The sequence below is a fragment of the Elephas maximus genome, chromosome 14 (genome assembly GCF_024166365.1).
Source record: "Elephas maximus indicus isolate mEleMax1 chromosome 14, mEleMax1 primary haplotype, whole genome shotgun sequence".
In the NCBI taxonomy this organism is placed as follows: Eukaryota; Metazoa; Chordata; class Mammalia; order Proboscidea; family Elephantidae; genus Elephas; species Elephas maximus.
Window position 1 is genome coordinate 70,976,700 of NC_064832.1, and position 17,552 is coordinate 70,994,251.

A 17,552-nucleotide genomic window follows, 5' to 3' on the forward strand; every position below is an offset into this window, starting at 1 on the left:
GCTTTTCAATCATTGAAGAGACTTCAAACCTTGTGTGAAATAAGAACCGTATATGACTGTTCTGACTTAACTACCCGTTCACCTTAAAGACACGCTCAGGAATGGATCTCGTTCATAAACCGGGGACTGCCTACACATCTTTTGCTTTCTGAGTTAATTTCAAGGAAAATGACCACAAGCTTAAGTGACCTGATATGTGTACTATAGTGTTTGAGGATAAAGATAAAAATACCTTGTAGCGTTGGGAGGGCAAAAAAAAAAAAGCTTAGATATTACAATGGTTTGTGATCCTCCAAAGCACAACCCTTCCTTTCAACATCTTGTTCTTTAGGATTTAATTATTCTTACTGGGGAGAAACTAAATTTAAATTCATTTAAAATTTTCTTTTTGGAAGAATGATAATCAAAAAAAATTTTTTGAGAGACACTGCTCTAGTCTATGAACTCAGTGAGCATCAGGGACTGAACCCATCTAATGCACTGTGGTATCCCCAGCATCTTATGTTTTGTCATGGTGGTTCATTGCTGTCAAGTCGATCCTATCTCATGGTGACCCCATATGTGCAGAATAGAGCTGCTCCGTATGGTTTTCAGGTGCTCTGGTGGCGCAGTGATTAAGAGCTTGGCTGCTAACCAAAAGGTCGGCAGTTCGAATCTACCAGCCACTCTTTTTGGAAACCCTATGGGGCAGTTCTCCTCTCTCCTATAGGGTCACTATGAGTTGGAATCAACTCGACAGCAGTGGGTTTGGCTTTTTGTTTTGGTATAGGGTTTTCGAGGCTCCGTGTGACATTGTGGAAACATCGCCAGGCCTGTCTTCCAAGGTCTGGGTGGGTTTGAACCTCCAACCTTTCAGCCAGTAGTTAAGTGCTTAACCACTAGTGCCACCCAGTCACCTAACATCTTACATAGTGTCTGATATTTAGTATACATTCACTGAATTTTCCCTTGTTCATTCATTATTTGCAAAAAGTAGGGAAGAACGTCCAAATGGAGGGCCCAGATGCTCATAGATACAAGAAAGTGTGGCACATTTGGGAGCTTCATTTGTCTATCAAGGTTAGAAAATGGGCTGAGTATATGGGATGGGAGGGAGCAGGAAACAAGAGTAGAGAAGTGTCATACTCAGGAACTTGGACTTTCAAATGAAGATGAAGGGGAATAATTAGAGTTGAAGGGTTTTAAGCAAAGGATGACTAGGTGTATGTTTGTGCTCTAAGAAATGGGGAACTGGCTATATGGAAGATAAATTGGAGGGGTAAGACTGGGTGCCTAGAGATCAATTAAAACGATTTTGTGAAAATGTGGGTGATAAATATTAAGTGTCTGAATGAGGTAGCAGAGGGAGATTATTAAAGAAATAATTATGAGATACAGTTGATAGGACTAAGGTAGAGAGGGGAAGGGTATAGAATTGATAGGGGTCTAAGGAAGAGAAGAGAGGTGAACCTTAGGAGACTCTCCAAGCTTCTGGATTAGGTAACTTGCTCAACAGACCAATGGATGGTGCTAAGTAATGTAGGAGCAGTGCATGGAGGCAAGGACAACTAATGAATTCAGTTTTGTACTTGAACATGTTTTGGCTTAGTATTCAAATATAACCTTTGTTTTCTGATTTAGCTTGAAAGAAAATGACCATAAACTTGAGTGACCTGATATACGTACTTTAGATTTTGGGGTTTAGTTTTTATGTGTTAATATGAGAAAAATACCTTATAGAGTTTTAGTCTTGAGGCTTATTTCAAATCTGAAGAACACTGAGATCTGCAAATGACTCTCTGCTGCCCTTTGGTGGCAGAATACGTACTAACAATATGAAAATAAGGAGAAAGAAATGAAGCATTCTCTTTGTGTTTTCCTCCAAACATCTTAGTGGCATACTCTTGACAGTTAAAACGTCCCAGAAGCTAATGCGGCCATGTTGATGTGATGAGTGAATTATCTAAGAACACTTTATAGCATCTCAAGATGAAATCTTAAGTTAATAATTTGTTCCATTTTTATAGGTTTGCACAGAGAAGGAAACGTGCTGTTGATTTTCAGGCTACTGCTAGTTTTTTTTTTTTTTAATTAGCATGTATCTTAATTTCTAGTTTTTAAAAATTAAATGGTTGTAATATTATTTTCTAACCTTGTTTTAATACAGTTTTATCTACTTATTGAATTCAAATAGCTAGTTGATTAATCCTTACCTCTTTTTATAGAACACTTACTTTCTTTTAGCAAAAGACAGTCCATTCGGTGGGCCTTGTCTGGAGTTATTGAATGTGTAATACAGGTGGTTAATTCTCTGTTAGTTTGTTTTAGTTCATAAAGCACATGATGATTTTTATTTGCTATTGAGCAAAATATGACATATTTCTTATTTATTTTTGAAGGTTAGTGTTTTAGTTGGCAGATAATTTGTGATTGTTTAACTTTGTAAAATGTTTTTCCAGATAAGCTCCGTAGGAGTATGCCTAATCTAGCCCGAATGCCAAGTACAACCGCTGTTAGTAGCAACGTTAGTTCTCCAGTCACCGTGCGAAACAGTCAGAGTTTTGACTCAAGCTTGCATGGAGCTGGAAATGGAATTTCAAGAATACAATCTTGTAGTAAGTACAACTTTTAATATTTTGTAATTTTTAATTAGTTGCAATGCTGTTAAAAAATTTTGTTATTCCATTTCTTCTTTTTACTTGCAAGAACACTAAACTTTTCATCCTGTCTTATAACTTAATTTTTGTATTTCACCATTAAAATTGAGCAGTATTTTCACCTGTGCCAGTGTTAACAATGAATAATAATAATAAATTATATGTAACCCTTTCTATTCAAGGATATAGCGTTAGAGGCAGTAAATGGTGATTTATTTATCCACTCATCATACAAAGATAATCTGCTTTTTCTTTGCAGGGCCTTCTCTTTCTAGCTGTTTCAAACACAGCCTTATCTTGATACTTTTACTCTGAACAAAACACGCTTATTTTAATGAGCTGTTAGTTTGGTCCTGGTTTTCAACAGTCCATACTCTTTTTCTTTCCCCCAAATCACTGTTACATCTTTCTCCTGCAGAGCTGCTAGTGGTTTCGAACTACAGACCTGTTGGCTATCAGTCCTCTGGGTTAGCAGCCAAGCACTTTTAGCCACTGCACCACCAGGACTCCTTCACTTTGCGTACTTGAGTAAAACTAATTTTCTGAGGGAAATATCTTCAAGAGATGTTAAACTAATAAATGCATAGACACATTTTTTGTATGTATTTCTCCCTTCCTATTTTTATTTCAAATATATATGTATATGATTAAGTTCAAAATCAGTTAAATTGATTTAGAAAATAGAATTTGCTCACTTTTAACTAAATTTCAAGTATTAGACAGCAAAACCACCACTTGCCTGGCAGTTTGTCTTATTGTGGTAGCTTGTGTGTTGGTGTAATACTGCAAGCTATGCCACCAGTATTTCAAATACTGTCAGGGCCACCCATGGTGGACAGGTTTCAGCGGAGCTTCCAGACTAAGACAGACAAGGAACAATGCCTTCCAGTGTACTTCTGAAAAAAATTGGCCAGTGAAAACCTTATGGATAGCAATGGAACATTATCTGATGTAGTGATGAAAAAATGTAAGGATGGCACAGGAGCGGGCAGTGTTTCTTTCTGTTGTACGTAGGGTTGCAGTGAGTCAGAACTGACTTGATGGCACCTACCAACAATAATAACAGCAACAAGTCATCAAAGGCTTGGATAGTTGGTAAACAATAGTGCATAAGTTTCTGTTAAATTTGTGATTAATTTTTTTCCTTGTGGAAGAGATTATAAAATTTAAAGTTATCTGCATAATAGATTGTTTTTATTTTAATTTGAAAGAATACAAAATGTTGGACCAGTATATTGATGAAGGTTTTATGGGTTCATACCTACGGAGCGGAGCCCTGGTAGCACAGTGATTCAGAGCTCAACTGCTAACAAAAAGGTCGGCAGTTCAAATCCACCAGCTGCTGTACTCTGTCCTGCAGGGTCGCTATGAGTCAGAATTGACTGGATGGCAACAGGTTTGGTTTTTTGGTTTTACCTACAGTGCTCTTCATTTTACAGGTTTTGCTGTTATAGAGATAATAGCTAACGCCGGTTGAGTGGTTACTCAGGGCCAGGTACTATTCCTAAGTGCTTTGTTTTATTAACTCCTTTAATTTTCCCAGCAAGCCCTGTGAGGGAGATAAATGTCATATGAATATTATTAAAGAAAAATGGAGTTCTGGATGGCGCAAATGGTTAAGCGCTGGACCCAACCTAAAGGTTAGCAGTTCAAATGCACCCAGAAGTGCCTCACAAGAGAGGCCTGGCGATCTGCTTCTGAAATGTCACAGCCTTGAAAACCCCGTGGAGCAGCTCTACTCTGTACAGGTGGGGTTGCCCTGAGTCAGAATCTACTCGCTGGCAACTAACAACAACCTGCAGATGTCACCCCTTTGTCTTCCCGTCTATAATTACAACTATTAAAATTTTACCTCGTTTTATTTTTTATTAAACCATCCCCAGAGCAACAATTGAGAAATCCTCATTTCTTCCAAGCAAGAAGGAAGAATTTGTCTTGTGAGAGCTCAGAGATTATCAAATTTGCTAAAGGAAAGGAAGCTGTGCTTAGAACTGATTTCTAAATATAGTTGCCTATTGCCATCGAGTCGATTCCGACTTACAGTGACCCTATAGGACAGGGTGGAGCCCTGGTGGCCAGTGGTTAAGCATTTGGCTGCTAGCCAAAAGGTTGGCAGTTTGAATCCACGAGCCACTCCTTGGAAACCCTGTGGTGCAGTTCTACTCTGTCTTAGAGGGTTGCTATGAGTCAGAATTGACTCACTGACAATGGGTTTGGTTTTAGTTTTTGATTATAGGACAGAGTAGAACTGCCCCATAGGATTCCCAAGGCTGTAATCTTTATGGAAGCAGACCGCCACATCTTTCTACTTAGAGTGGCTGTTGAGCTCAAACTGTCGACCTTTCAGTTAGTAGCCAAGTGCTTAACCACTGTCCCAACAGGGCTCCTTTCTAAATACAGTTAAGACAAAAACAGAAAAAACCCAAACCTGTTGCCATCCAATCAATTCTGACTCATAGCAACCCTCTAAGACAGAGTGGAACTGCCCCATAGGGTTTCCAAGGAGTGGCTGGTGGATTAGAACTGCCAACCTCTTGATTAGCAGCCGAGCTCTTAAACATTATGCCATCGGGGCTTCCTAAATATAGTTAGGCACTCAAAAATGTTGCTTGGTTGACAGAATAGGAGACTGTCTTGTCAAGGATGGGAATTTTCCAGTACCAGGTGCTGTCTGGAAGCTGCAATTTATCTCTCTACTTCTGTGTATATTATGGAGGGAGGTGGTGGTTCAATAGTAGAATTCTCTTCTTCCATGTGGGAGACCCAAGTTTGATTCCTGGCCAGTGCACCTCATCCTTAGCCACCACCCGACTATCGGTGGAGGTTTGGGATTGATATGATGCTGAACAGGTTTTAGCAGTGCTTCTAGGCTAAGATGGACTAGGAGGAAAGACCTGGCAATCTGCTTCTGAAAATCAGTCAGTGAAAACCCTAGTATCACAACTGTCCGATCTTGTCGTGCCGCATCGGGTCTCCATGAGTCAGGGTCTGACTCGAAGGCAGCTGACAACAACAACGTGTGTATGATTCTCTCCGATGATATAGGCTTTTCTGAGTATAATACACATTTACTAAGTAGGATAGTAGTAGAAGTGTTCCCTCACATGCCTGTCATTTTCTTCCCTAGTTCCATCACCGGGACAGCTTCAACACAGAGTCCACAGCGTGGGACATTTCCCAGTGTCTGTCCGACAGCCTCTTAAAGCCACAGCCTATGTGAGTCCAACCGTTCAAGGCAGCACCAACATGCCTTTATCCAACGGCTTACAGCTGTATTCCAACACGGGAATCCCCACACCCAACAAAACGGCGGCTTCTGGGATCATGGGCCGCAGTGCACTTCCAAGACCTTCACTGGCAATAAATGGGAGTAACCTGCCTCGAAGCAAAATTGCACAGCCTGTTAGAAGGTGAGAGTCTCTGGTTGGTTGTTTGATTACATAACTTCATTTGTAGTTTGGCATAAGAAACTGGACTTTTCTTTTGGCTCAGTTTAACCTTAGTCGCTCAGTCTACTCTTTACGTCTAACTTGTGTCTTCCTTCCTCTGGAAGACGATGGGGCAGGGGTCCGTATGTGGGCGAGTCCCCGTCTTTCTGATCTCCTCTTCTTTCCTTACTCCCTTGTCACTTCACGCCTGCTGCACTGTGTGCTTTTGCTTCAGTTTAACAGGTAAGCTCCACCCCCAGGGCTTTTGTACTTTTCAGCCCCCAAGTCTTGGCATGGCTGGTTCCCTTCCTTTTTCAAGTCTTTGTTTAGATGCCACCACTATCCAGACTTGCAACTTCTGTGAGATTTGCAACTCCTTCTCTTTATTTCCCTTCCCCTGCTTCATATACCTCTCTCTCCCGGCATTTATCACCATCTGGCAGACGATATGCCCTACTTATTTATTTTAGTAATTTATTAGTAATTTGATTATTGTTTATTGTCTGACTCTTCTGACTCGAATGTAAGCTCCACAAGCGTGGACTAGTAATTTTTTTGCTCATTGATAAATCCCCAGTGCCAACAATAGTGTCCAGCACAGGGTGGTGGTGTTAGGTGCCATCCAGTCAGTTCCAACTCATAGTGATGCCAAGTGAAGGAATAGAACTGCCCCACAGGGTTTTCTAGGCTGTAATTTTTATAGGAGCAGATTGTTATGTCTTCCTCCTGCAAAGCCTCTAAGTGGTTGGAACCAGTAACCTTTTGGATAGCAGCTGAGCTCTTAAACATTGCACCATCCAGGCTCCTTGGGTTTCAAATATTTGTTGAATCAGTTGTTTTCGATCCATGTGGAAAAATATGTTAGACACTGTGTGTATGCACACATACATCCACCTCCCACACTCGTGTCTTAAGTAGCATCTTAGTGATGTTTATCTGGGGCTTTACCAGCTTCTGTTGGAAAATTAAGTGTGGCTCAGGTGAAAAAAAAAAAAAATTCTGTATCTTCAAAATTCCAGATTACTACATTTTAGAGCAGCTTACAGTCATGATGCACCGTTCTTGGACTGGACATCCTAGAGTGTCTTAATAGTAAAAAAAAAAAAAAAAAAAAAATCCGTAAAAGTGGATTGGGGAGAGACTGGAAGATGAGAAGATGGAGACAGTAACTACAGATAACTCTTACAGAAAATTAGGATATGAAGGAGGAGAGGGAAGGGACAGTAGTAAATGCCTGAAAGGGATGTGGATATACACTTTGTTTCTCCTTATAGAATTTTTGCTTTTTATCTCCTGATTAGGTGCTCATATTAAAAAAAAAATTCAGAAACTTGAAAAACACTAAAAAGCAAATAAAGGCTAATCGGCATCATCACTACCCAGATAGAAATAATTTTAGTATATGTTTGTTCAATAAATTCTGGCTTATTCTCTCTCCCTCACTAAATGCAGAATAAATAGAATCCCATTGTTTGATGTACAGAGGTTATTGTGGCATGTCTTCAAATAGATTCATATATAACCCAACAAACAACCCAACCCATTGCCATTGAGTTGATGCCGATGCAAAGTGACCCTATAAGACAGAGTAGAACTGCCCTATAGGGTTTCCAAGGAGCAGTTGGTGAATTAGAACTGCTGACTTTTTGGTTAGCAGCCGTAGCTCTTAACTGCTATGCCACCAGGGTGCCACATTTGTATATCTGCACCGTTATTTCCTTATGATGAATTCCAGAAGAACAATTTCTAGATAAAAGAATATGCCCATTTATCCTTGAAAATATGTCTACAAACTCCCGTTTTAGAAAGGTCACTGCCAGGCCATATGAGAAGGTTTATTTTCCCAAACTTAAGCAAACACTGGGTATTATCACTTTTTTTAATTCTTTGCCAATGTGACGGGCAAATCTTTGACTGTTAGTAGTGTTGAGAAATTCATGTTATTTTGCGATGTGTGTTCAAGGAAGTAGCCATTTACGTTTTTAGGTCATTTTTCTGTAGAAGAGTTTATTTTTTTTCTTTCTGACATTAAAATATCCTTTACACATTAAAGATAGTGATCATTTGTCATTTAGGTTGTCAACTCACTTGTGTACATACAAGATGCAAAGCCCTGTGCTGTGCACTGGGGATAGTGCTCACGAGCATGTTGTTCACGCCTAGATGTGTGAGACCCAGGTACTCTTGGCCAAGTCCCGATAGCTTGTCATTACTGGAGTGAAAGGGACTATGTGGGAGAGTAAGTGATGGTTTCATGGGATTATTAATAATCCGTTCCCTTTTTTCACCCCCTTTATAGTTTCCTTCAGCCTCCAAAGCCTCTGTCTTCACTCAGCACTCTGAGGGATGGAAACTGGAGAGATGGTTGCTACTGATGCAGTTTTTATGTACCCTGGAAGAACGGGGGAGAAAGTAAAAAATGAGGGTTGTGTTACCTAGCTGGCTAGGTAACAGTGGATGTTGGGATATTCTTTCCCTTTTGCATTTTAACATATTTACTGCATTGTTTTTCAAAGGACCAATCACCAGAGACTAATTATTGCACTTAAATATTTGCCTGAGATACTGCAACATTCTCAAATCCCTGGTTGCAGTATTGTGATACTTAGATCTAGGAAGTTTTTGTAGAACTGCTGTGTACCCGAATACTTTTTGAGAGAATTAAGATGTATCGATAATGCTTTGCCATATGAGTTTTTTAAAGCAACTTGTTCAATTTACTTACGTGTTCTAAATGTCTTCTTTCCATTACATGTTGTGTATTTTAATACATTGCATATTTGCAACTAGGTTCTATAACTTAAGTTTTGAAATTTAATTTTTTTTATAGTTTACAGGAATTTTATTTTTTGCACCTATTTCTTTTTACACCTATGTGAACCACTATGGAACAACTTAAAATTTTGTGCCATAAAAATATTTTTGTGGTAAGGTACTATTTTTTTAGCTCTAGGGATATATCAGCAAAAATACACCACACAATTTGAGAGACATAATTTTATGTTGAATGAGCACAAAGTATTTGAAGCATTGGAAGGAGACAGCCAGACAGCAGAGTTCAATGGTCTTGTCGTTTTCTTCTTCATTGTTAATTTATTGTCACATGTGAGTTTCCTATTTCTAATGGCATTGCAAGCTCATTGCACTTAAAACCTGCAATGTTTGCTTCTCTGCCACAATTGGTTTTTCAATACTTTATTACAAAGGATGAAACTGTAATGTTTTATTAACATTGCTTCTGGAAATGAATGCATTTTAAAGCAAATAAATCTTTTTGATAGACCTTTTACAAAATCCATTTGCACTAATGAATGCTTTCTTATGGTATATGACTTAATATTTGTTACTGTGTACACTGCTGTTTTGGAATGTTCAGAAATAAAGACTCTATTTCAACAATATCAGGTCATGCATGAATGTACAATATAAACAGCATAAATACTATATAGATGTTTCATTGAAGTTCTGAAAATGTTTATTGTTGCTATATTCTTGGTAGGGCATTACTATCTAAAGAAGATAGACTTATGCATATGACAATATGCATATTTGTGAAAACTACTACTGATTTCTCTAAAGCAGTTCTAGTAAGCAGTTTGAGGTTTTAATTTTACGAAGTTTAGTTCCCATTTAGAAAGGCCACTAACACAAAAATAGCAATACCTAGAACACATTTAGGGATGAACACTGTCAGCTGAAATTTTCCTATTTTATTGGAGTCATTTTTTTTGTTGTTGTTTAAATATACATATATAACAAATCATTTGCCAACTCAACAATTTCAACATCGGGATTTCAGTGACACTGATTAAGTTCATCATGTTGTGTAGCCACTACCACTGTCCTTTTCCGAATTATTACACAATCAACAGAAACTCGGTGCCCCCTAAGCAGTGACTCTGTGGGGTCAAATTTGAAATATTTTCTAAATATCAATTTTTATCAGTAAAATAGAAAAGTACTCTCAGTATTCTGTATTACGTTTGGTATACGTTTATAAACTCTTCACCTGCAGGTACTGTGGAAAGTTTAGGCAAAGGATTTCATGTTGCCTTTTTAAATGGAGTTCTGCCTGAGGTCATTAGAGATCTTTATTTAAAAGAAGTGTGCCTTTGAATATAATTATACCACTGATTTTCAAATAACTTGCAGTTTAAATAAAATGTGGGCTAGAGGAGATATCAAAAGGGAAGGTCATATTTACTGAGCAGTTCTTTAGTGATAAGAATTGTGCTAAAGATTTTATATACATTGTCTAATGTAATTCTAAGAGTCACCTTCTGTCCTTACCACCGTTTTAAAGATAAAGACACTGAGTCTCCAACGGGCAAATATTTAGCTAGGAAATAGTGAAACTGAGCTTTGAATCTGGGTTTATCAAAACTCACAGTCTGTTTTTCCCCACTAGTGTGCTCTCTTCCTGTGAACACAGGTCCAGTTAGTATATTAAAAAAAAAAAAGTTGCTAATTATATTCTGCTGAGGAAATGAAAGGGTACATTTCATTTTCACTCCAAATATTTCATTTATATTCAGAAAAATCTGCTCAGCCCTTGAAGTTCATCAGTGAAAAACACAAGATCCAGGCATATGGGGTTTTACATTCTAGTTAGGAAGAGAGAGAGTAAGCCATAAGCATAATAAGTAAATCACAGTATGCTAAAAAATAAAAAAAAAATTACATATATATATATATATATATTTGCTAGGAGGTTATAAATATTGTGGGAAAAGAAAAAAGAGATCATGGAAGGGGAGTTGAGAAAATGAATGTGGGGAAGAGATCACACTATTAAATGGAGGGGGTGGCATCTGAGGACATCTTATTAAGGAGTTGGCACTTGAGCAAAGACTTGATGAAGAGGGAGCTAGTCCTGAAGATATTTGTCTTTCAGAGTTCCACAGAACACAAAGTGGTATAAGTTGACTATTTTCTCAATTCTCCCAAGAATAATACAACAATTATCATTCTAGATGCATAGGAGAGCATTTAATATGTTATATACAATGTATGGCATAGGGGAGTGGTTCTCAAAGTTTGGTCTCCAGACTTACAGCATCAGCACCTCTTAGAGACTTGTTAGAAATGCATATGCTCAAGCCACATCCCAGATCTCTTGAATGAGCCTTCCAGGTGATTTGCGGGACCCCAATTGAGAACCAAACCAGTTGCCTTTGAGTGTACTCAGTCTCGTGGCAATCCCATGTGTGTCAGAGTAGAACTGTGGCCCATGGGGATTTCAAAGGCCTATTTTTCAGAAGTAGGTCGGGAGGTCTTTTTTCCAAGATGCTTCTGGGTGGACTTGAACCTCCAACCTTTCGGTTATCAGTTGAGCGCATTAACTGTTTGCACTACCCAGAGACTCCACCATTGAGAAAGGATACTGGAAAGAAGGGAACAGCCTGTGCAAATGCTAAAAGGTAGGAGCATACTCGGTGTGTTTGAGGAAAGGCAAGGAGGCCAATGTGGTTACAAGAAGAGCAAGGAGGAAAGTAGTAAAGATGAGGTCAGGAAGTGGCAAGATCATGTAGAACATTGAAGGCCACAATAAAGACTTTGATTTTACTCTGAAATGGGAAGCTGTTTTATGGTTTTGAGCACTTAGGTTTAAAAGTACCACTCTGATATTTGGTGAAAACATAATGTAGGAGGACAGGGTAAATGAAAAGATGAATTAGAATATTTCAATAGTCCAGGCCAGAGATGATAGGAAATTGGACCAGGGTGGTAGCAGTGAGTTTCTATGGATCAGGTATCTGGACACAGCTTCACTGGGTCTTCTGACTTGAGGTCTCTTAAAAGGATGCAGTCATCTCAAGGCTCAACTGGGGAAGAATCTGCTTCAAAGATCACTCAACGGTTGTTGGCAGGATGCTGTTCCTTGTGGGCTATGGACCAGAAGCTGTCCTTCGTTTCTTACCACATGGACCTTTCCATGAGGCAGCTCACAATGTAGGAGCTTGCTTCATCACAGCAAGCAAGAGAGAAGTGCCAGAGAGAGAGAGAGCTAACAAGATGGAAATTACAGCCTTCTATAACCTGATCTTGGAAGTGACATCCCATCATTTTGTCATATTCTATTCATTAGAAGCAAGTCAGTCAAGCTAAGGAGAGAAGATTCACACAAGAGTGTGAATACAAGGAGGCAGTTTTCATTGGGAACCATTTTGGACGCTGCCTATAAAACATTGTAGTCACCTTTACTGGATAATGCCAATTTAAAAATGGCTGTACACTACGTGTTTGCCAGCAGTGCATGAGAATTCTTGTTGCTACTCATACTTGGTATTGTTAACTTTTAACTTTTTAATCTGTGGGTGTGTAGTAGTGTCTCGTTGTGGTTTTAACTTGTATTGCCTTTGTTACCAATGAAATTGAACACCTTTTCATCATACGTTTATTGAATACTCTTTTTTATGGATTTTTATTTGTCTTTGTCCATTTTTCTATTGTGGTTTTCTTACTGATTTTAGTTCTTTATATATACATTATATTCTACAAGCCTGTTGTCAGTCATATATGTTGTAAATATGTTTTCACACTATGTAGCTTGCCTTTTCATTCTGTAATTTTTTTTTTTTGATGGATATAATTTTTTTTTAAAGTTTTTAAGTTTTTCTGTATCTTGATTCAGGAATATTCTCCTACCTTCAGATCATGAATATATTCTATATTTTAGAAATGTTATTACATTGCATTTCATATATAGGTTTATAATTCATTTAGATTTTATTTTTGTGTATGGTGTGAGGATCAGTTACAATTGTATTTTCTTTTTCAGTATGGGCATCTAATTGTCCTGGTAACATTAATTGAAATATCCATCCTTTCCCTACTACTCTGCATTGCTACTTGTGCCATAAATCAAATGTCCATGTGTGTATATGTCTATTTTGAAGCTGTCTATCCTTGCACCGTTTCAAGAGGTAGTATATGATCAGGAACCAATGGTACTAGAGGAAGAAGTCCAAGCTGCACTGAAGGCATTGGTGGAAAACAAGGCTTCAGGAATTGATGGAATATCAATTGAGATGTTTCAACAAATGGGTGCAGCGCTGGAAGTGCTCATTGTTTATGCCCAGAAATTTGAAAGACAGCTACCTGGCCAACCTAGTGGAAGAGATCCATATTTATGTCTCTTTTCAAGAAAGGTGATGTAACCAAATGCGGAAATTATCGAACAATATCATTAATATCACATGTAAGCAAAATTTTGCTGAAGATCCTTCAAAAGCAGTTGCAACAGTGTATCGACAGGGAACTGCCAGAAATTCAGGCCAGATTCAGAAGAGGACATGGAACCAAAGATATCATTGCTGATGCCAGATGAATCCTGGCTGAACAACAGAAGGATGTTGATCTGTGTTTTATTGACTATGAAAAGGCATTCAACTGTGTGCATCATAACAAATTACTGATAACATTTCGGAGAATGAGAATTCCAGGACGCTTAATTGTGCTCATGAGGAACCTGTACGTAGATTAAGAGGCAGTCATTTGAACAGAACAAGGGGATACTGCGTGGCTTAAACTCAGGAAAGATGTGCATCAGAGCTGTATCCTTTCACCATACCTATTCAATCTATATGCTGAGCAAATAATCCGAGAAGCTGGACTATATGAAGAAAAGCAGAGCATCAAGATTGGAAGAAGACTCATTAACAACTTAAAATATGCAGATGATACAACCTTGCTTGCTGGAAGTGAACAGGACTTAAAGTGTTTGTTCATGAAGATCAAAGACCACAGCCTTCAGTATGGATTACACCTCAACATAAAGAAAAAAAAAATCCTCACAACTGGACCAATGAGCAACATCGTGATAAGTGGAGTAAAGATTGAAGTTGTCAAGGATTTCATTTTGCTTGAATTCACAATCAACAGCCATGGAAGCAGCAGTCAAGAAATCAAAAAATGTGTTGTATTGGGCAAATCTGCTGCAAAGGACCTCTTTGAAGTGTTGAAAAGCAAGGATGTCGCCTTAAAAACTAAGGTGCGCCCGACCCGAGCCATGGTATTTTCAATTGCATCATATGCATGCAAAAGCTGGGCAATGAATAGGAAGACCGAAGAAGAATTGACGCCTTTGAATTGTGGTGTTGGCCAAGAATATTGAATATACTCTTGACTGCCAAAAGAAGGAACAAATCTGTGTTGGAAGAAGTAAAATCAGAATGATCCTTAGAAGCAAGGATGGCGAGACTGTGTCTTACATACTTTGGACTTGTTGTTAGGAGGGATCAGTCCCTGGAGAAGGACATCATGCTTGTTAAAGTACAAGGTCAGTGGAAAAGAGGAAGACCCTCAAGGAGATGGATTGACACAGTAGCTGCAACAGTGGGCTCAAGCGTAACAATGATTGTGGGCACGGTGCAGAACCAGGCAGTGTTTCCTTCTATTGTACTTAGGGTTGCTATGAGTCGGAACCGACTCAATGGCACCTAACAACAACAACAGTGCTTTCACCAGAACTGTGCTGTTTTAATCACTGTTGCTTCTGTTTTGCTAAATAGCAAAGCAATTCTTGACACTTTGTTTTTCTTCAAGAATGCCTCGACTATTCTTATACCTTTACGTTTCCAAATACAATTTTTGGCATGAGTTGGTCGAGTTACAGAAAAACATCCTATTGGAATTTTTGTTGGGATTGCATTGACATTGTAATACAATATGGGGAAAATTAATTTTTACAGTATTGAGTCTTCCAGTCTATGAACATGGGCATTTCTTTTATTGAGATATTCTTTATTTCTCTCATTAAAAATTCTTCAGATTCTATATACAGGGCTTTACTCACCCTTTGCTAGATTAATTTTTATGCATTTGATGTATTTTTTTTTCTATTTTAAATGATGTTTTTTAAAAGGTCATTATTCAGTGCTTTTAAGTGTTTTATTCAACAACTTTTAACTTAGTTATAATAACTTATCTTTAGAATCTTTTGGATTTTCTATATACAGAGTCAAATATAAGGATGTTAGCTTTTTTCGTCTTTTCCTTATATTTTTTTCTTTCTTTTTCTTGCCTTGTGGCCTTCAGTGCAATATTAAATATAAATAATGATGGCAGATAACCTTCTCTTTTTGCTAATTTCAAAAAAAGAGCTTCATATATTTTACCATTAAATTTCAAGTTTACAAAGAGCATTTCTTTATCATAAAAGAATGTTTTAACCAACTCTCTACATCTGTTAAACTGATACATTTATTCTGCTATTATGCTGAATTTTGTGATAGATTTTTCTAAATCTGAACCAACCTTGACTTACTGAGATGAACCTAACCTAGTCTGGCAGTGTTCATTCTGTTGTACTTAGGGTTGCTGTGAGTCGGAACCAACTCGATGGCACTTGACAACAACAGTCTGGTATTCTTTTTAAAGATAGATAGACTTGACTTACTAATATTTTATTTAGGATTCTCATCCAATTTTTATGAATAGAATTGGTCATTAATTTTCCTCTCTTAAACTGTCCCTATTAGGTTTTGGAATGAAGATAATGTTAGTTTTATAAAACGAATGAGAGATTATTTTGTCTTTATCTGAAAGAATTTGTGTTGTCAACTGAGCTATTTCCTTTTTGTATACATATTTGATAACTCTCAGTGATGAAGCCATCTGGGCCTGGAGTTGAGGACAAATCATGTTTTAAAAATATTCTGATGTTGTGTCTACTTGTTCTATTTCCAAGAGTGTTATGATAAAGCCTCCCAATATGATGATGGTTGTGTCAGTTTCTCCTTATAGTTCTGTCAGATTTTGCTTTATGTCTTTTGAGGTCAGATGATTGACATATACATATTTAGATATGTTTTATCTTCCTGCCAGATTGAACCTGTTATTATTGGGATCCTTCTTCTTTATCTTTTTTTTTCCAAAGCCTTGAGGTCTGTTTTTCTGATATTAAATAGCTACATCAGATTTGTTTTAGTGTTTATATGCTAGACATATTTTTACATCTTTTATTTTTGAACATTTAGTATTTAGTTAAAAACACGTAGTTCAGTTTTTAAAATCTAGTATGTCATTCTTTGTCCTTCAACTTGCACGTTTAAGCCATTAATATATAAAGTGATAATGGATAAATTTCAATTTAAAGCTACCACCTTCCAAGCTTTCTGTTTGTTACATTTGTCCTTTTGTCCCCTTTTTTGCATTCTTTTTTAATCATTCTATTTTTCCTCTTCTGTTAGTTTGAAACCTATAGCCTAATCCTCTTTTGCTGTTTTTTTTTTTAATGGTTACCCAAGAAATTCCAATTTTCATCCTTAACCTATCAAAGAATAATGTTAATCTTTATCTTTACCATTTTCCTAAGCAGCACAGGTGCTGCTTTGATATCATCTGTGTGTGTGTCATTCAAGTTTCAATCAAGGATTGGAGGGAGAGGATATGTAGTTCTTTGGGTTCTCTGAAATTCAGAGAAAACAGCTAGCCATGTAAACAAGGCAACGACATATAATAAGAGATACTTAGAGAAAGATACACAGAGCAGTGATGGGACAATTGGATGATCACCTTTGGTAGGATCAGCAGGTTTCCCAGATGGTGAAATTGTTTTATCTTAAACCAGACCAATTATTCAACAAATATTTATCAAGAGACTAGGTACTACTTGTCAGGCTTTGTGCTAGATGCTGAAGATATAACAGTGAATAAGTCTGATATGGTCCCTACCCTCATGGGAGTTACATTCTTGATTCTAGTGAGTTAAAATATTTTCTTACTATAAAAGGACAAGCAACAGTAGGGTGTGAGGGGAGGGAGACAAAGAAGACTTACCTAAATAGAGTACTCCAGGAAGGCCTCTCTAAGGAGATGATATTAAAGCTGAGGCTGTTAAGTGAAGGAAAAGGTTATTCCAGGCAGAGATGGGGAAGAATTTGGGGTGCCTGAGGCCCTAAAAGAAAGCTGGTGAGGCTTGACCTGAGTGTGCAAGTGGCGGGACTGGATACATCATTTAGGGGCTTAGTGCGAAATAAAAATGGAAAGCCCCTTATTCAGAACGTAGTTAAGAATTTCGAGAAGACAACAGCAGAGCATTAAACCAAGCCAGGGGCTCTGAGCACGAGGCCCTGAGGATCTCTGGCTAGAGGCAAAGTGGTGAGCGAAGAATTGGAGGACAAGGCCTGCCTGGGTAAGAACTTGTAGAATCTCACAGGAATGGTAAGGAGTTTGAAATTTATTCCAAGTTCAATGGGAAACCATTTATTAATAATAATGCGAACACGTCTCTTCCTATCTGCCAAGCACTCTTCTAAATTCTTTAGAATTTTTTTCTGAATTTAATCCTCATACAATATTATACCCATTTAAAAAATGAGAAAACTGAGGTACAGAGAGGTTAAGTAAGTTTCCCTAAGGTCACAGGTTGGATTTAAACCCATGCTTTAAAACTAAAAACAGTAACTTGAGAAAATGTGTCTTTAAAACTCTATACGGAAAATGGATTAAAGAGAGACAAGGGTAGAGGCAGGCACAAGGTGGA

At 37.8% G+C, this 17,552-nt stretch overlaps 1 protein-coding gene across 2 annotated transcripts in view; it reads left to right on the forward strand.

Annotated features, from left to right (window-relative positions):
* The window catches only part of SLAIN1 (SLAIN motif family member 1), a 60,291-nt gene extending 50,872 nt beyond the window's left edge, over positions 1–9,419 (forward strand). For both annotated transcript variants that reach the window (XM_049853094.1, XM_049853095.1), the window contains 3 exons: positions 2,439–2,594; positions 5,764–6,046; positions 8,364–9,419. In XM_049853094.1, coding sequence (XP_049709051.1) covers positions 2,439–2,594; positions 5,764–6,046; positions 8,364–8,439 — 515 coding nt within the window. In that variant the 3' untranslated portion in view covers positions 8,440–9,419. The remainder of the gene's footprint in view (positions 1–2,438; positions 2,595–5,763; positions 6,047–8,363) is intronic.
* Positions 9,420–17,552: the final 8,133 nt, after the last annotated feature.